Source organism: Aquarana catesbeiana, linkage group LG03, assembly GCF_042186555.1.
Source record: "Aquarana catesbeiana isolate 2022-GZ linkage group LG03, ASM4218655v1, whole genome shotgun sequence".
NCBI lineage: Eukaryota > Metazoa > Chordata > Amphibia > Anura > Ranidae > Aquarana > Aquarana catesbeiana.
In genome coordinates, this window is record NC_133326.1 from 653,017,275 (window position 1) to 653,037,660 (window position 20,386).

The following is a 20,386-nucleotide window of genomic DNA, read 5'->3' on the forward strand; positions in this document are numbered from 1 at the left end:
TAGAAATTCGATTTTTTTATTGGCAGAAAGTAAAAAAGATTGGTTTTTTTTCTTCAAAATTGGCGGTCTTTTTTTGTTTATAGCACAAAAAATAAAAACCGCAGAGGTGATAAAATACCACCAAAAGAAATCTCTATTTGTGGGGAAAAAGGACAATTTTGTTTGTTGCACGACCGCGTAGTTGTCAGTTAAAGCAACGCAGTGCCGAATCGCAAAAAATTGCCTGTGGTGAAGGGGGGTAAACCTTCCGGAGGTCAAGTGGTTAAAACAAAAGTTGATTGTATGAAGATTGTAAGGTGTATTATGATCCTATGTATAAGATGGAATTAGATGCGCAACCTAAAATATGCCAACAAACTAACAAATATATGTAATAGCAAAAAATCTGTGTAAAACCAGATTAAATAATAAAAAATAGAAAATAAAAATAAAAAAATAAATAAAAAATACATAAAAAACTGAATTAGGAAACATGTAATCCAACAAAAGGCTTGATAGCATCCATATTAGATGACACCCAAACATGTAGGACTTTACTGGAATCAAGTCCTTCAATCAAATAAGGGAAGTTGTCTTCACTATATACTCCCACAAGCCAGGCAAGAAAAAATGATGTACCAAAAGGCCGCTTACCAGATATGTAGGATCCCTATTACAGAGATCTTATGGGCTCATAAGTACAAGATCATTCAGACAGAAACAGCCAGCTGGTTCACATATCCTTCATAAATCCTTCCTCACCAAGTGGTTCAGAATGCTGCAATGGTCTCCTTATGGTCCTTATTCAGGTAGGATCACTCGTGGAGTGTTATGTGGAAACGTATTTAGGGGAGGAAGAAAAAGCACTTCATAGTGCAGTAAGTTTAAAAAATCCCTATATTCCATATGATGGACAACTGACATCTTTAAAAGCATTTGGCAGACAAATATTCAAACGAGATTCACAGCCGCGGCCCAAACCAGCCAGCTGGTACGTGGTGACGTCAGATCCTATAGCTCCACCCATCTTTAAAAGCATTTGTCTGCCAAATGCTTTTAGAGATGTCAGTTGTCCATCATATGGAATAAAGGGATTTTTTAAACCTACTGCACTATGAAGTGCTTTTTCTTCCTCCCCTAAATACATTTCCACATAATACTCCACGAGTGATCCTACCTGAATAAGGACCATATGGAGACCATTGCAGCATTCTGAACCACTTGGTGAGGAAGGAATCCTGATGGATGTGTGAACCAGCTGTTCCTGTCTGAATGATCTTGTACTTATGAGCCCATAAGATCTCTGTAATAGGGATCCTACATATCTGGTAAGCGACATTTTGGTACATCATTTTTTCTTGCCTGGCTTGTGGGAGTATATAGTGAAGACAACATCCCTTATTTGATTGAAGGACTTGATTCCAGTAAAGTCCTACATGTTTGGGTGTCATCTAATGTGGACGCTATCAAGCCTTCTGTTGGATTACATGTTGCACGTGGTTGGGTATTTTTTATAAAGTGAAGCTTCACCTCATTTACTAAGATCTGGAGCAACTGCACTTAGTTTATTTGCCTTTAGTAAATCAACCCCATTGAATATACACTTAGTTCAGATCTGGTCATATTTGTAGATGACCAAATGTGTTAAAGGAGAACTTTTTTCTTTTAATTCCCCCCATTTTTCTGTGAAGTAAAAAAGTTGGTAAAATACAACTCAGCCTCTGAGTCTTGCTCCGTCATCCAGTGCCGTTCCTTATCCAGGTTGAGTGACATCCGGTGTCATTAAACCCTCCTCCTAGGAGCCCAAGCTGTCAGTGGCACACTCCTCGGGGGCGTGTCATCACTAGCGTCAACAAAATAGCGTCAATGTTTCGCCCTCCCACAGACTTGTCCTTGATGACGCCCTGTGGGAGGGCGAAACGTTGACGCTATTTCCGGTATCACTGACGCCACTTCCGGTTCACTTCCGGTCCTGTGGGACGCACGCCAGGAACTGCGTTTTTACACCCACAGCTCCATTTGGGGGCTTGTTTTTATCATACTTGTTGTAAGTACCCACTCCCTTCTTTCATAAAACTTTTTTAATGGTACTTCACTGTCAGTTTCCTTCTATTTTTACTTCTGGGTACCTGCTGTGTTCTGGCTGAGAAACTCTTTAAAAGATTTCCTGACCTGAAGGCATATCATCTTATCCGCCATACCAGGATTCTTTACCAAGCTTTAAATGACCCACCAGACTGAAAGTGATCTGGTGAGTGGGGACACATGAGGGGGTGATGCACACCTGAATTTCCCTGAAGCACTTTATATTTACTTCACTGTGGATTGGAGCACCTTGAGTCAATTTATTTGGACTTTATTTCCACTTATTGTATTTTGGACTTTCTTTTGGTCAACACATTTTCACTTATTGTTTGTTGTTGCTATATTTATTTTTATATGTTTTTTAAGTGATTAGCACTTTGTGTATAGCAGCTGCAATTTTTCATAATTTGTTTGTTTTTTGTTGTTTGATACACCAGTAGCACGAGCGTATATATTTAGTATATATATTTTCACATAGAACATTCCAGCCAGTTAGGAAAATCTAAGGTAATTCAGCCTGGTCAATGAAATCTTCATCTACCTATAGTCAGCCAGGGGGTGTCTGGAGAAGTCAAAGAATGCCCACATGTTCTTCCAATCCACTGGTAACTGGCAAGATTAGGCAAAAACGAACACATGTATGTGGGTCATTTATTCTTAGTACAAGCAGTAAAACTGACTGGGGCTAAGTAAATGGTCCCTACACAAACTTAACTACTTAAGGACCAGAAGGATTTGCCCCCTTAACAGCGATACGGCACTGACAATTGATCGTGCGGCGCTGTACCCAAACATCCTTTTCTTCCCTCAAATAAAGCTTTCTTTTGGTGGTATTTGATCATCTATGTGGTTTTTATTTCTTGCGCTATAAACAAAAAAAGAACGACGATTTTGAAAAAAAAAAAAAAAAAAAAAATTTTTACTTTTTGCTATAATAAATATCCAAAAAAAAAAAAAAATGTTCTTAATAAGTTTAGGCCAATATGTATACATTTTTTTGGTAAAAAAAAATCGCAATAAGCGTATACTGATTGGTTTGCTCAAAAGTTATAGTCTCTACAAAATAGGGGATAGAATTATGGCATTTTGTTTGTTTTTTTACTACTAATGGCGGTGATCTGCGATTTTTAGCGGGACTGCGCCATTGCGGCGAACAGATCGGACACTTTTGACACATTTTTGAGACCATTGACATTTATGCAGCGATCAGTGCTATAAAAATGCACCGATTACTGTGTAAATGTCACTGGCAGGGAAGGGGTGATCAAGGGGTTAAATGTGTTCCCTGGGAGGTGTTTCTAACTGTGGGAGAATGGGACTGACTGGGGGAGGAGACAGATCACTGTTCCTAGGAACAGCAGATCTGTCTCACCTCCCCTGACAGAACAGGGGTCTGTTTACATTGACAGTTCTGGCTCTCTGTGGAGCGATCGCGGGTGGCTGGTGGCCCCCTAGAGCTCTAAAAAGCAAACGACGTACAATGACGGCGATTCACCCAGGAAAGCCAGCCTGCCGCAGTACAACTGCGGTGGCTGGTCTTCAAGTGGTTAAAATGGTAGTAAAGTCTTAAGGTTTTTTACTTTCATGCATTCTATGAATGAAGGTAAAAAAAAAAACCTGTGTGCAGCAGCCCTCCACCCCCCTAATACTGTACTTACCTGAGCCCCATCTTGATCCAGCTATGTGCATGAGAGTGGCGGCTCTGCCAGGTCTCTTCCTCCTAACTAGCTGAAATGCTACTGTCAATCACGGGCAGTAAGCCAATGAGGAGAGAGCAGGGGTGGGGCCAAGCTTGCTCCATGTGTGAATGGACACACAGAGCAAGCTGCTTGCTATGGGGGAATTTGGCAGGAGGGAGGGACTAGGAGCTCTAGCCAGGGACCCGAGAAAAGGAGGATCTGGGTTGCTCTGTGCAAAACCACTGCACAGAGCAGGTAAATATAACATGTTTGTTATTTTATTAAAAAAATCTGCCTTTAACATCACTTTAAGGGAGAAGCATGGCCAGAGTTATTTTGGCTATGCTTCTATAGATTACAGGAGTGCAGTTTGTTCTTCACTCCTGCGACCATTTTTCAGAGGTCAGTGCGCTAAAGCCCACTGTTGGCTACATCACTCCCAAAGATCTGCCCAGAAGCCTGGACTAGCACCTGGCTCAGCCTCTCAGTGCGCCGATGAGAGCCTAAGGCCGTAATTTTACGATGGTTTCGCTGCCCCGATTTTGCCACAATTTCAGGGAATGCCTGTGTAAACTGGAGGTATATGGACCTCAACTCGCATGAAAGTTGGACCAAAGTAGTACAGGGACTACTTTGAAGTCGGCACGACTTGAAATCGGGCATATATGAATGGTTATCATTGGAAATAATGGCAAACAACTTGTCATGCAACTCTGCAGTCCCAAGTCACAGGACAAGTCGCACAAGTGTGAAAGGGACCTAAGCCAACCGCTCCCGCCCCCTCCACAGCTTGGCGCTCCAGTGAGTGCTGAAGGGGCAGAGCAGAGAGCCGGTGACTGCCAGTCACCAGCTCTCTGCTCACTGAAGTCTAAAAACTGAGCGATCAATGGTCTTTAATCACTCAGTTCATAGCTCCCAACTGTCCCTGATTTGGAGGGACTGTCCCTGATTTGGAGCAATGTCCCTTTGTCCCTCTTTCCTCCTCATTTGTCCCTCATTTTGGTCTGATCCATATAGCTGTATATAAAATGCACTTTTTTATCTTACAAAAAGTGTTTCCCAGTGCTAAACTTTTCATCTAATTTCTAAATTGCTGCATTTGTACATTTTAATAGCCAATATAAAGGAATAGTAGTGGTAAAAAAAAGTCCTTGTGGATTTAATTAACCTTTTTTTTTGGTTAATTCTCCTTTAAGGGGGTGTGGCAGGGGGCGTGTCCTATGCCTACATACATTTGTTAGTAGGTGGCCCTCATTCCCATCTCAAAATGTTGTATGTAAGTATGTCAGTTAGAGATAGTAGAGGACAGCTGCAGCTGGGATCGGTGCTGTAGCCATCTAGGTGATTATGATTCTTTATTTTATTTTTTTTAAATGATACTTTTGTTTTAACCACTTGCCAAAAACCAGCTCCTTTACATAAACTGCAGCAGCATGGCTCTCCTGCACAAATCACCATAAACACACAAATCCTGGTTCTGACAGGTCTCCTCCCCCAGTCAGTCCCCCCGAGTTAGAAACACTAACTAGGGTACACAGTTAACCCTTTGATCGCCCCCTAGTGTTAACCCCTTCCCTGCCAGTGACATTTACACAGTAATCAGTGCATTTTTATAGCACTGATCGCTGTATAAATGTCAGTGGTCCCAAAAATGTGTCAAAAGTGTCCGATCTGTCTGCCGCAATGTCGCAGTCCCGCTAAAAATCGCAGATCACTGCCGTTACTAGTAAAAAAAAAAAATGCCATAAATCTATCTCCTATTTTGTAGATGTGATAACGTTTGCACAAACCAATCAATTATACACTTATTGTGATTTTTTTTTTACCAAAAAAATGTACACATATTGGCCTAAACTTATTAAGAACATTTTTTTTTTTTTTTGGATATTTATTATAGCAAAAAGTAAAAAAAATTTATTTATTTTTTTTTTTCAAAATCGTTGTTTTACCAAAAATATGTAGAAGAATACATATCGGCCTAAACTGATGAAGAAATCTGTTTTTTTTTTTTATTTTTTCTTTGGATATTTATTATAGCAAAAAATAAAAAATATATTTTTTTTCAAAATTGTCAGTCTTTTTTTGTTTATAGCTCAAAAAAGAAAAAACGCAGAGATGAGCAAATACCACCAAAATAAAGCTCTATTTGTGAGAAAAAAAGGACGTCAATTTTGTTTGGGTACAGCCTAGCACGACCGCGCAATTGTCAGTTAAATCGACGCAGAGACGTATCGCAAAAAAATGGCCTGGTCATTAAAGTGGTTGTAAACCCTTACAGACCACTTTTACCTACAGGTAAGCCTAGATTAAGGCTTACCTGTAGGTGCAAGAAATATCTCCTAAACCTACATGGTTTAGGAGATATTTCCAAAAGACAGGCACCGATGGCTACGGCGCATGGGCCGTAGACAACGGCGCGCAGCCGCACTGAGCCCGCCGTCTCTAACGGCGATCATGCGCGGGAGTGACGTCATCGCGGCTCCGACCAATCACAGCGCCGGAGCCGCGATACCCGTAAAGAAAATGGACTCTTCATAGGAGAAGGGACAGCGGTAACATCACAGGCTCCTGTGTCAGGTAAGTGACACATAATGGGCTACTATGCGATGCATAGTACCCATTATGCTTTACCTTTGCAAGGAAACAAAGAGGAAGTAACACCCATCAGGGTTTACTTCCTCTTTAAAGGGGCAAATCCTTCCGGGGCTGAAGTGGTTAAGCTGCTGGCTATAGATTGACAGAATTTCAAACGAAAAGTCTTAGCAAAATTCATACAACATACATTTTCAGAACATTCAGATGTTGTTCAAAAGATTTTGTTTGCCTTTAGGCTCCATGAACACTAGCGTGCTTTTTAAGCTAAAATGCTGGTAATAGCATTTTTAGTAGCGTTTTAGTAGCGCTTAGGAGCGTTAGCCTTTTATTTGTGTTTTTTTGCAGTTCCATAAAAAAAAAAAAAAAAAAAAAAGCTAAAAAAAAATAGTATTTAGGAGCATTCAGTGTTTTTATCTGCTGGAAAAACGCTCCAAGAAACTCGACAAAAACTATTTTTTTTTGCTGAAGCTTAAAAAATGCTAATAGATAAATAAATCTAAAATAAAGTAGCGTGCATGAACACATAAGAGAACACTATTTAGCTTCTAGGAGCAGGAACAAAATGCTAATAACAGCTTCAAGGAGCTTAAAAAACACCAGTGTGCATGGAGCCTAAGGCCTCTTGCACATGATACTCCTGTATGTATCTGCACGTATTTACATTTTCGCGTACATGCATAATCTCGCACGCACTCGTATATTTTCCCGCAAAAAGGTATTCTCGCATTCTTGTCCTGCACAATATGTAAATAGGAATTTGCATGCCTTTACGTGCATTTGTGCGTATCTGCATGCATTTGCGCACATGAGGCATTAATTACTGACAAAAAAGTAGATTTTTCAATTTATTTATTTTTTACTGAAGAATGCACGGCGCTTGTTTACGCAGTTGTGTGTATTGGCACATTACAATTAATGGGCTGTATTTTAGCTCAATAAAAAAAAAAAAGAAGCTGTACTGAGCTTTTTCAAGATGCAGTGTGCAAGAGGCCTTAGGCTCCATGCACGCTAGTGTTTTTTTTTAAAGTAAAATAAAACACTGTAAAAATGCTGGAAAAAAATGCTGGTAAGGCCTCTTGCACACTGCAGCTTGAAAAAGCTTAGTGTAATGGTAACTTTTTTTTATTATCATTTCACTGAGCTAAAATACAGCCCATTAATTGTAATGTGCCTATGCACACAGGGGCGTAAACAAGCGTCGCGCAATCTTCTGTTTAAAAAAAATAAATGAAAAAATCAGCTTTTTTGGTCAGTAATAAATTAATTAAAAAACTGCTTTTTGGTTCAGTAATTTACGTCTCATGCGGACCTGCGCGTAAAATTGCGTGAAAGCATTTACGCGAAAATGTAAGTAAATGCGCACAAATACACACAAAAAAAAAGTCTGGAAAATGTGCCTAATAGCTTTTTGTAGGAGCATTTTAGTAGCGTTTAGGAGAATTTAGGAGCGCTTAGGAGCGTTAGCGTTTTATTAGCGTTTTTGTAGTTCCTTAAAAAAAAAAAAAAACCTCAAAAACGCTATTAGGAGTGTTTGTCAGCATTTAGGAGCATTTCTGCTGGAAAAACGCTCCAAGAAACTCTAATAACCACTTCAGCCTCGGAAGCATTTACCCCCTTCCTGACCGGGCCATTTTTTGCGATTCCGCACTGCGTCGCTTTAACTGACAATTACGCGGTCGTGCGACGTTGCACCCAAACAAAATTGATGTCTTTTTTTCCCCATAAATAGAGCTTTCTTTTGGTGGTATTTGATCACCTCTGAGGTTTTTATTTTTTGCACTATAAACAAAAAATGCGACAATTTTGAAAAAAAACAAACACATTTTTTACTTTCTGCTATAAAACATTTCCAAAAAAAAAAAAAAAATGTAAAAAAACAAATTCATTCATCAGTTCAGGGTGATATGTATTCTGCTACATATTTTTGGTAAAAAAAAAAAAAAACGCAATAAGCGTATATTGATTGGTTTGCGCAAACGTTATCGCGTCTACAAAATTTGGCATAGATTTATGCCATTTTTATAATTTTTTTTTTTTTTTTTTTACTAGTATTCAAATAGTCAAAAACGAATGTCAATTTGACCCCAAATATGATTAGAAAAAACAAACTTTCTTGGGACATTCTTTTTCTAAGAATTTTCATTCAAAATTCTACCCATCTATGGCCAGCTTACTCATATGCATATTTTAACTTATTTCACGTTTTTGTTATACCTTTATGGAGTCCTCTGTCAACAAATGTCCCTTTCTTACAGGAATTTTAATTGGCAATAGTCTTGTGTGCTGAATTTCAAACACAAACAAAGCAGTCACACAATACAGTATGTCTGTGAAGGTTTTATTTATCCAGGTCATTGTATAGGTATTCAGCTGGACTTGTTCTGCAAGAATTTACAACAAAACACAAAACAGACAGATTTATGAGCTACCCAAAAATTACAACTTATATTCAAATAAAAAGTTTTATTAATACCTTTTAAGAAGTCATATAAAAAATACAGCCATTGAAATGCCTCCATCATGCAGTTAGCGCTGTCCAATGTTCCATCACCCTTTATATACACTATATTGTGAAAAGTATTAGTCCATAGGGTTCAATATTGAGTTGGCCCACCCTTTGCAGCTATAACAGCTTCAACTCTTCTGGGAAGGCTGTCCACAAGGTTTAGGAGTGTGTCTATGGGAATGTTTGACCATTCTTCCAGAAGCACATTTGTGAGGGCAGGCACTGATGTTGGACGAGAAGGCCTGGCTCACAGTCTCCACTCTAATTAATCCCAAAGGTGTTCTATCGGGTTGAGTTCAGGACTCTGTGCAGGCCAGTCAAGTTCCTCCACCCCAAACTCGCTCTTCCATGTCTTTATGGACCTTGCTTTGTGCACTGGTCCAAATCATTTGGTGGAGGAGGGGGGGGGGGGGATTATGGTGTGGGGTTGCTTTTCAGGGGTTGGATTTGGCCTCTCAGTTCCAGGGAAAGGAACTCTTAAGAAGTCAGCATACCAAGACATTTTGGACAATTTCATGCTCCCAACTTTGTGGGAACAGTTTGGGGATGGCCCCTTCCTGTTCCAACATGACTGCGCACCAGTGCACAAAGCAAGGTCCATAAAGACATGGATGAGCGAGTTTGGGGTGGAGGAACTTGACTGGCCTGCACAGAGTTCTGATCTCAACATGATAGAACACCGTTGGGATGAATTAGAGCAGAGACTGCGAGCCAGGCCTTCTCGTCCAACATCAGTGCCTGATCTCACAAATGTGCTTCTGGAAGAATGGTCAAACATTCCCATAGACACACTCCTAAACCTTCTGGACAGCCTTCCCAGAAGTGTTGAAGCTGCTATAGCTGCAAAGGATGGGTCAACTCAATATTGAACACTACGGACTAAGGGATACCATTAAAGTTCATGTGCGTGTAAATGCAGGTGTCCCAATACTTTTGACATGAATGGTGCAGGGCTGCAGGCTGGAGAAAGTACCTGCTGGCATTGGATCAGGCTAAAGCTTTTGATCGGGTAAATCATAAGTACCTATGGCTGCTTCTAGGCAAGTATGGCCTGGATGGGGGCTTTATCGATTGGCTGAAGACTTTGTACAGAGAGGCTGAAAGCTTCATGCTTGTAAATGGTTTGATCAGACGGCCTTTTGAGGCAATCGATCCCTTCATCAGGAGTTAGAGAGCGGAGCGTTGTGCAGGGTGCCTTTGGGCATTCCTGGTGAACCTCCTCTGAGGGTCGTGGCCTATGCTGATGACGTGTCTGTTTTCATCTCTGGGACAGAAGAGGTTCAGGAGGTGGTCCCGGTGATGGAGCAGTATGCTGAGGCATCTGTCTCAAAAATCAATCAGGATAAGTGTGAAGTTTTTTGGATGGGAGAGGAAGGCAATGGCTTCGAGCTTCTGGACCCCTTCCCAGAGCCCTGGCAGGAAATTAAAGTTCTAGGCCTCAAATTTGGTCCCGGCGATTACGGCCTTGCAAATTGTGAAAGCAGGCTACAAGATGCCGATGCCAAGGTTGCCAGCTGGAAAGATTGGAAACTCTTTTACAGGGAAAGGATTGACTTGATTAAAACTTACCTGATCCCAGTATTTCTGTATGTCAGCTTTGTCAGTGTTTTGCCAGGGTCTCTCTATGCAAAGATCTACAGCTGTTTCTTCCAGCTGTTATGAGGGAACAAACTGAACATGCTAAGCTCATGGCTTACGTTGCCCGTGCCTGAAAATGCTTCAGCAGTGGCGAGTGACGGAGGAAATGAAGTCTCCTCCAAGGAAGGCCCTGGAGAGGAGGGTTGTTGAATCTGCCTTTGGCGAGTCACTGGCCTTGAGGGATTGCCCAGGCCCTGTTATGAGGGAGGGTCTGCGTTTGATTAATTTGGAAAGAATACCTATAAAGTTTCGGGATTTGGCCTGGCTCTCGTTCCATGACAGACTGTGAAGGGTAACTTGAAGCACCGCTCTGCGGAGAACCATGGCTGTCCAAGAGTGGAGTGTGGTGGTGTGGAGGAGACGATGGACCATTTCTTGCTTCAAATGCCCCTTCAATATAGAAGTCTATAAGCGGGTGGGTGGGGTTCTGGGTATCCCTTTCCTTTCTGGCTTGAGTGGTCGTACGGGCCTTTTGAGTCGCATCGGGATTTTGATTTTGAGACACTTTTTCTAGTTAGCCTAGTAGTCCGTTACTTCACGTGGAATGCACGGTGTCAGGTCTCTTTTTAAAATAAAAGTCCTTCCTGTCGAGGTGGTGGTGCACGACATTCTGGGTGAGGTTGGGAAGATTCGAGGGGTCTCGAGAAGGACAGGTGGCAAATGGGGGTCTTGACAAAGGCGTGGAGGAATGTCAGGTCCCCATAGCTGTGTCTGTCAGTCTCTGGGTGTGCGGCTTTTCTTTCTGGCCTTTCACGTCCCCTAGATTTTTATAAAATCAGATTTTTGAAAAAAGGCTTCATGCATGGGTTACATGTGTGATCGTTTCTTAGTCTGAGGGAGTGTTTAGGTGGAGGTTAGGGCTTTGTGGTGCATTATAGTAAAAATAATAATAATAATAATAATAATATGTCTTGGTTTGTATATTTAGTTCTGTTAATGTTTTATTCTGGCAAAAAAGCCAGTTTGTTTTCTATGCTGAAGTAAGCTATTTTTGTTTGTTTATATATAATTTTATTTATTCTGTAATATATGTAAATATGTTTTTATTATGTTATTTGTTTGTAAGATTTTTAATAAACAAAAATTTACACTAGGGTGTGAACAGGTACATTTGAAAGCCATGGGATTTTGGATGTTGAGCGTTTTGCTTATATGTGTAAAGTCTTGTACACACGATCGGACTTTCCGATGGGAAATGTTCGATGACAGGCCGTTGGCAGAAAATCCGACCGTTTGTACGCTCCATCGGAAAATTGTTGTCGGATTTTCCGTGGACAAATGTTGGATAGCAGGTTTTCAAATTTTCCGTGGACAAATGTGTGTTGTGGGATTTTCCGAGCGTGTGTACACAAGTCCGTCGGACAAAAGTCCAAAGTACAAACACGTATGCTCGGAAGCAAGGACGAGCCAGAAGTGGTCGGTCTTGTAAACTAGCGCTTGTAATGGAGAATTAACATTCATGACGTGGCAAATTATGAAATCTCCAAATGCAGGGCACAATTCTCTTCTTCTTTAATGGGATAATAATGAAGCTGCTTTGCTGGTGATACTGATGGAGTTATTGCAAACAAATTTTCAAAGGCTTTTTTTTCTAGTGATATCAAGAATAATATTATTAGTTACCACAACACCATTATCCCGTAGTTTTTACGATCAAAGATACAATTATGTTGGTGTCGCTTGTCAATTTTACATTGTATTTTTTTAAAACATAACTGCCTACTCATCAATTGTCATTTGAAGTAAAACACATAGCCAAGTATTATTCTACACAATTTTTTTTTATTGTGCATTAAAAAAAGAAAACAAATAAAATTAGACATGCTATCTGCCAATAGAACTTAACTAAAAAGTGCATTTTATGCATCAAAAAATATAGAAACTATAACAAATCAAATCATTATTATTCAACCAAAAAAATTATGTCAAAGCAATAACTCCAAGGCCAACAATAAATAACACGTTATCTCCTCCGATTCCGCAACATGTCTGGTTGACGAACGGCTGTTCAGAAATGAGCTGAAAAGCAGGAAATGAAAAGCACTAAATGAAAACCGCAAAAAGAAAAGCGCGAATCAACACTCACCAAACTTCTACTAACAGGAAATTAGCAGAAGGAGCCCAAAGGGTGGCGCAAAAGAGCTGAAAAACCATGTAGTACGTCACTATGTTCGTAATTGTTGGCCAACAATTGTGTGGCCGTGTGTATGCAAGACAAGTTTGGACCAATGTCCTTCGGACAAAAGTCCACGGTTTTGTTGGCCAGCAATCCGATCGCATGTATATGGCTTTACAGTTAACATATTTGAATCTAAAAGATGTATTCCTGATAGATACAGCACTAAGGACACGTGGCATATAGAACCACATATCAAAAGACTCCATATTAGAGTTTTTTTTATATAGATTATAATTTAATTTATATTTCATTTTGTTGTCTTTCCAGAATCCATTGCAAGAGTGGGGGGAAGAGGTGGAAGAAGGGGCGGTTTATGGTGTGACACTGAGGCGGGTGAGGACAGAAAAACCCTCTGGAGAATTCCTGGTAATAAAATACTTTGTTCTATTTATCATTCCTTGTCACATCTATTTTGTCCTAATTATCCCCCACACCAATATGATAGGCTACTCAACCAGGCTCTTTAACAGATTGGGCCATACACATATATTGCCTAGCTGGATCTATCCTGCTGTTTGGTATATGTTGTCCGTTCACTTTTGCATCTTCATATTGTTCCCTATAACTTTCTTTTCTTGTCCTCAGGTCAGCCCCGGCTCTCCTGGCTATGTTCACTATAAGACGTGTAAGGTGCGCAGCCTGCGTGCTGGGACGCTGCAGAAGCTGGTAGAGAATTTGCTGGTGGAATATCAGGGTACAGATCCTGGCTATGTTCCCACTTTCCTCAGTACCTACCGTGCCTTTACCTCTGCTGAAAAAGTTTTGGAGCTGCTGCTGGACAGGTGTGACCCTCCTTCCTTCTCTATCCTGTTCTTCTTAGCCTCCCTTTTCATGATGCAACTTTCTAACCTGTTAGTAGATGTGAAATGATGGTCTTCTGCTCTCACAAATTGAGTGACTGAGTGATGATCTATTGTCTAAGAAGTCCTGAACGGCTGTTTTAATCAGGGACAAAATGATTACACAATTTGGGAAACCTTCCATAATTGCTAATGGACCCCCTAGGTAAGTTCGTTCTGGAACTATATAGGTGTGCCGACCTCATTCTCCCTTACATAGGGTTTAGCACAGGCATGAAGAACTTAAAGCGGGATTCCGGCCAGGAATTTTTTTTTTAAAGTCAGCAGCTACAAACACTGTAGCTGCTGACTTTAAATAAGTACACTTACCTGTCCTGGGTGCCCGCGATGTTGGCCGCCCGAGGCCGACCCGGCTCTCGGGTCCTGGCACCGCCATCCTAACTAAGGGAAACAGGCAGTGGAGCCTTGCGGCTTCACTGCCAGTTCCCTACTGCGCACGCGCGAGCGGCGCGGCGCTCTGTGAATGGCCCCGTGGTTTTCTGGAAACACACACAGTTCCCAGAAGGCAACGGGGCCGCTCACCGAGGAACAGGACACGCCGTGGAATAGGAAGAGGCAGATTAGGAAGACTGACTAGCAACAAGGGTTCAGGTAAGTTTAAATTTTTTTTTTTTAAATGTTTTTTTTTTAGGATTTTTCTTGCTATTTTTTATTTTAGGGTGGCCCTCCACTTTAACTTTGGCTTTTGGGGGTCTGGCATCCTAACAACCAATGACGTCATCAGTTGATAAGGAGGATGTCTGTTGCCTCCACAGCATCCTTACTTGACCCTACTGTGCTCCTCTCCCTCAGCACTGGGGTGACTTTAGCTGACTGATGGAGAGAGATTGAGGGAGAAAAGAAACACAAGTCAGTATCAGTGTGCAAAAGTGTATTTGATTTGTAAGAATAAATCCCCTATAACATTGGGTGTCCTACGTATGGGTGTTGCTGCATTGTGTAAAGCTATTTAGAATAGTTTTTTTTACATTTCGAAACTGTCCATAATTTTAAAGGGCGCCTTAACTATAAAAAGGTTGAGAAACACTGGTTTAGACCATTTCAGGTCTGCAGAATTAGGGATTAGGTGCCCCCAGAACCATGGATCTCCTTAACCCTCTTCTAAGCCAAGGGTTACACGCATCAAAATGGACTGGTGGATTGACAAAGGTCCATTGTGAAGCACAAGAGCCTTGGGTAAGTTGGCTGGGTTGTGTGATGACAATGTTTACCTACCTCACTTATATGATTAACGATGTATACCATAAGTGATTACAACCTTTCGTCTTTGAGTCTAGCCAATGCATTTGCAGCTATAACCCATGAAATCAATAAGGAAATAACGGTGCTAAAATACAAAGATCTAATTTATTTGTACGGAAAAGAAACATTAGAATGATCAGATATTATAAAATATAACGTAGATGATACAACCTTAAAAGCAGTGATGTTACAAATACAGCGTTGCCAATGGACAAAGACAATTACAGAAAGATGAAGTTACACATAAACAAAGTAAAAGGAGGTGTATTATAGAGAGAAATCTTATGCCCCCATGCTTCTTAGACCACAAACCAAATAGACTGAGCTAGGGGTCTGTGATCTGATATATACACTTATAAAAACCCACCCCTCCTCATCCCCTTCCAGGTCGAGACACTCCCTTTTCCGTATGCTAAGACTGCTACATTGAGCCAATGGGGGTGGGGGTGGGGGGGGCGCTCTTAGGTTAGGACAGAAGCTTAATAAAGGTAATTTTTTAACACACCAGCTGCCATTTAGGGTCAAATAATTCCTGTTCCCCTCCCACCTCCTTTGAAATGACATTCCACCTAATCCATAGATTATGCTACCAAATGGCCAGAGAAGAGGCTTTTGTCAGATAGCTACTCCATACAATATTCCACAGCTGGGTATGTTGTCTCTGTTGTTTCTGAGCATGTCCAAGCAGTATTCTGAAACTCTAGAGTCATCGAAAGTTCACTGTAAGTCTTATTAATAATAGTTAGGAAAAGTGGCTGATATGTCCTGATTAGATACGGCACCTCATCCCAAAAGAAACTGGAGTAAGCGAGTACAAGGGATGGGGATTATTGTGGTGCCAAAACAACTCAATCAGAATTAGTATTAAAATGACAATTTTTTTTACAATATATATTAAACAAACAAATATTGTGTGGGAAGCAACAATCAGGAAGCACAGAAAATGATTTATTAATGGCCCAGATGGTATAGGCCAGTTATGGTGATGGGTCCAATCTTCCCTACATGTTTCGCCAGGACATTGGCTTCTTCAGGGGAATAGGACGTAACCAATATAGTAAATGTTGCTCCCAATCCTCCCAAATGGCGGGACCCGCACGTGGTAGCTTCCCAAGGGAGGCAAACCAATACCACCGTAGTGTGGCTGCAGGGGGCCAAAAGGAGGCGAATAAAAACAGGAAAAAATGAAGATAGAGAATTAAAGGACGGGCGCTGGAATAGCGGAAAATATCCAATCAACCAATGGAGACTTATCGGTAAAGACTTGAGGTGGATAAACTTGTATGGAGACTTCGGATATGTACAGTGCCCCTTGGAATTGGCTGTTTCCAAGGGGCGGACCCCGTATGGACCCTGCCACTTGGGAGGATTGGGAGCAACATTTACTGTATTGGTTACATCCTATTCCCCTGAAGAAGCCAATGCCTTGGCGAAACATGTAGGGAACATCCCTTTTACTCGCTTACTCTTATTAATAATAAAGTCTATCATTTTCAGGGCTCAAATTTCTATTAAAGTTGGCTAGGTCTCCTGGAATTTTCTGTTTTTAAGTTTGATTGGAATGTTCTTTTAAGATAACTGTTGGTAAAAGTGTGTCTCAATTATCGGATCTTCTGTTCATTAACAGACGCGTGGAAAGATTGGGCGACAAGGAATCCGCATCTCCTGGGAGCCCTGTTCCAGACACGGCATCTGTGCAGAGGTCAGTGTTATTGTGAGTGTCAACCCAGGCCACCTAAAACCTCCAGCAGGAAAGCTGGTTTCACTGTGCAATCTGTCATGGAACACTGCTTTTTTCCAAATTAATTTATTAACATTACTGGGTGAATTTGGTTTAACAGCCACTTGCAGCTCTTTGCTTCTGCCATGCCTTTAACTTCATTTAACAAAGTTTTTATTTAATTTTTTTGTTCTGGTTTTTAAATTAAAGGCAAAACTTTAAAAAAATGTTTTTTTTTGGATACGATGGCAAGAGATTAAAACACCTATCAGGTTTTCATTGTTTTCTATGCATCAGTGCCCTGTTTGCTATTATCACCGAGCATAAAAGTGAAAGAAAATCCCAAATTTTGGGTTGTTACCAGAACAGGAGGCAATGGAACAGGAGGTGAAGGGCCCTCTCCCCAATGGGACACAGATGGCAAAAAAAAAAAAAAAAAACCAACAGAAGTTACAACCCTCCCTTACGCTATCCAAAATGTAAAAAAAAAACATTTGCCTTTAGTTCTACCTTTATTTTGATGACCAGTACCAACCAGACAGAATCCATCTTTGGCCTGCTTTCAGTTTCTATTTTTAGTTTTGGATAAAGAAGGGCATAGTTAGGTTTTTAGTTTCTTTTATTTATTTATTTATTTTTGGTATCTCTTCCCCCCCCCCACCCCCAATCCCCTTCTTGATTCCAAAAAGAAAATTGCTTTACTTGTCTTTCCCTTGCCATACTCCAGTGCTGCCCTTCTCTGCTGCTCATTGCTGCCCACTTCTGGGTTGAATGGCAGCCAGCACCAGCCAACCTACTGCTGCGAGCCCAGGCTGTCATGGACCCACACCCTGGGGGTGTGTCATTACACCAGACTTCACTCACAGTACTGCTGCACTGAATAGTGCTCACATGTCATAAGTGCCCTTTAGTGTTGCAGTACTGTTGCCACCAGATAAAAGGAGTAAGTACCTATAACGTCACCTGGGCCAGCATTCAGCATACAGATTCAGTTAAGGTATGTATGTAAGAAATTTAAAGTATAGGCACAGGGGAAGGTTCAGGGAGCAAATGGAAGTACTGAGAGGGCAAGAGGACTGGAGATCTGCATGTGTGTCCTGCTGCAGTGACCCACAAAACAACAGAGCCAGATGGTCAGCCAGATATCCAACATTTTTAGCAATGGCACACTCCGTATTTCTTTTTTGAAAGGGTCCCTTAAAGTACAAAACAAGACAAAGTGGATATGTCTTTTCTACCAATAGAGCCAGCCTGGGATGGACATGGAATTCCACATATTCACAATTCCTTGAAACATGTATAGATAACATGCTGTACTATGTATACAATGCTGTGAAAAAGTATTTGCCCCTTCCTGATTTTTTTTTTTTTGGATATTTGTCACACTTAGGATTCAGGTCATCAAACTAATTTTAATATTACATAAAGATAACCCGAGTAAATACAAAATGCATTTTTTAAATGATGATTTCATTTATTAAGGGAATAAACTGTCTAAACCTGCCTGGCCCTATGTGAAAGAGTAATTGCTACCTAAATCTAATAACCGATTGTGCCACCCTTGGTGGCAACAACTGCAATCAAGCATTTGTGATAATTCTGGCCCATTCTTATTTGCAGAATTGTTTTAATTCGGCCATATTGGAGTTTTTTCAAGCATGTTTGAGGTTATGCCACAGCATCTCAATTGGATTTAAGTCCGGACTTTGACTAGGCCACTCCAAAACCTTAATTTTGTTTTTTTGAGCCATTCAAAGGTGGACTTGCTGTTGTGTTTTTCGTATCATTCTCCTGCTGCATAACCCAAGAGCGCTTGAGCTTGAGGTCACAAACTGATGTCCACACATTCTGCTTCAGGATTTTCTGGCAGAGCGCAAAATTCAAGGTTCCATAAATTATGGCAAGTCGTCCAGCCCCAGACCATCACACTAGCACCACCATGTGTGACTGTTGGTATGATGTTCTTTTTATGAAATGCTGTGTTAGTTTTACGCCAGATGTATCAGGACGCACACCTTCCAAAAAGTTCAACTTTTGTCCCATCAGTCCACAGAATATTTGGCCAAAAGTCTTGGGGATAATCAAGATGTTTTTCGGCAAATGTGAGACATTCCTTCGTGTTCTTTTTGGTCAGCAGTGGCTTTGGCCTTGGAACTCCCAGGCATCCCATGGATGCCATTTTTGCCCAGTCTGTTTCTTATTGTTGAATCATGAACACTGACCTCAACTGAGGCAGTTGAGGCCTGTAGTTGTTTAGATGTTGTTTTGGGTTCTTTCATGACCTCCTGGATGAGTTGTAATTGTGCTCTTGGAGTAATCTTGGTAGGCCGGCCACTCCAGGGAATGTTCATCACTGCTCCAAGTTTTCTCCATTTGTGCATATTGGCTCTCACTGTGGTTCACTAGAGTCCCAAAGCCTTAAGGCTCATACACACGATCAGATTGTTGGCCAACAAAGCATCAGACTTTTGTCCGAAGGGCGTATGCCAGGAACTTGTCTTGCATCCAAACAGTACACAATTTTCGGCCAACAAACACGAACGTAGTGACGTACTATGAGGAATTTCAGCTCTTGAACGCCACCTTTTGGGCACCTTCTGCTAATGTCTTGTTTGGTGAGCATTGATTCTGAGCATGTGTGTTTGTACTTTCAACTTTTGTGTGATGGACTTGTTGAAAATTTACTAGACTGCCATTCAACATTTGTTGGCGGAAAGTTGGACAACAATTGCCTTATGGAGCGTATTAACGGTTGGATTTTAGGCCAACAGTCTATCATTAAACACATTTCCCTGCCGAAAATCCAGTAGTGTGTAAGAGGCTTTAGAAATGGCTTTGTAAACCTTTTCAGACTGATACAGGTCATTTACTTTGTCTCTCATCTGTTCTTGAATTTCTTTAGATCTTTGCATGATATGTTGCTTTTTTAGATCTTTTAGTGTGCTTCAGACAGCTTCTATTTAAGTAATTTCTTGATTCAACAGGTCTAGCAGTAATCAGGCCTGGGTGTGACAAGTCCAATTTAACTCAGCTTTCCAAAAATTGTGGTTAATCACAGTTCATTCATGATTTAGAGTGTCTTGAAAAAGTATTCATACCCCTTGAAATTTTCCACATTTTGTCATGTTACAACCAAAAACGCGAATGAATTTTATTGGAATTTTATGTGATAGACCAACACAAAGTGGCACATAATTGTGAAGTGGAAGGAAAATGATAAATGGTTTTCAATTTTTTTACAAATAAGATGTGAAAAGTGTGGTGTGCATTTGTATTCAGCTCCCTTTACTTTGATACCCTTAACTAAAATCTAGTGGGACCAATTACCTTCAGAAGTCTAGAGTCCACCTGTGTGTAATTTAATCTCAGTATAAATAGAGCTGTTCTGTGAAGCCCCCAGAGGTTTGTTAGAGAACCTTAGAGATCAAACAGCATCATGAAGGCCAAGGAACACACCAGACAGGTCAAGGATAAAGTTGTGGAGGCTTTAAAGCAGGGTTAGGTTATAACAAAATATCCCAAGCTTTGAACATCTCACGGACCATTCATCATCTGAAAATAGAAAGAGAATGGCACAAACCTACCAAGACATGGCTGTCCACCTAAACTGACAGGCCGGGCAAGGAGAGCGTTAATCAGAGAAGCAGCCAAGAGGCCCATGGTAACTCTGGAGGAGCTGCAGAGATCCAAAGCTCAGGTGGAAGAATCTGTCCACAGGACAACTATTAGTCGTGCTCTCCACAAATCTGACCTTTATGGAAGAGTGACAAGAAGAAAGTCATTGTTAAAAGAAATACATAAGAAGTCCAGTTTGCAGTTTGCGAGAAGCCATATGGGGGACACAGCAAACGTGGAAAAAAGTGCCAGCATCATGTTGTGGGGATGCTTTTCCTCAGCAGGGAC

General features: G+C 41.0%; 1 protein-coding gene across 3 annotated transcripts in view; it reads left to right on the forward strand.

The window, feature by feature from the left end:
* Positions 1-20,386, forward strand: part of RGL3 (ral guanine nucleotide dissociation stimulator like 3) — a 139,298-nt gene that overhangs the window by 50,856 nt on the left and 68,056 nt on the right. For 2 of the 3 annotated variants that reach the window (XM_073622683.1, XM_073622685.1), the window contains 3 exons: positions 12,929-13,027; positions 13,247-13,443; positions 16,391-16,477. In XM_073622683.1, the coding sequence (XP_073478784.1) occupies positions 12,929-13,027; positions 13,247-13,443; positions 16,391-16,477 (383 nt within the window). The remainder of the gene's footprint in view (positions 1-12,928; positions 13,028-13,246; positions 13,444-16,390; positions 16,478-20,386) is intronic. The other variant, XM_073622684.1, reaches the window with a different exon arrangement.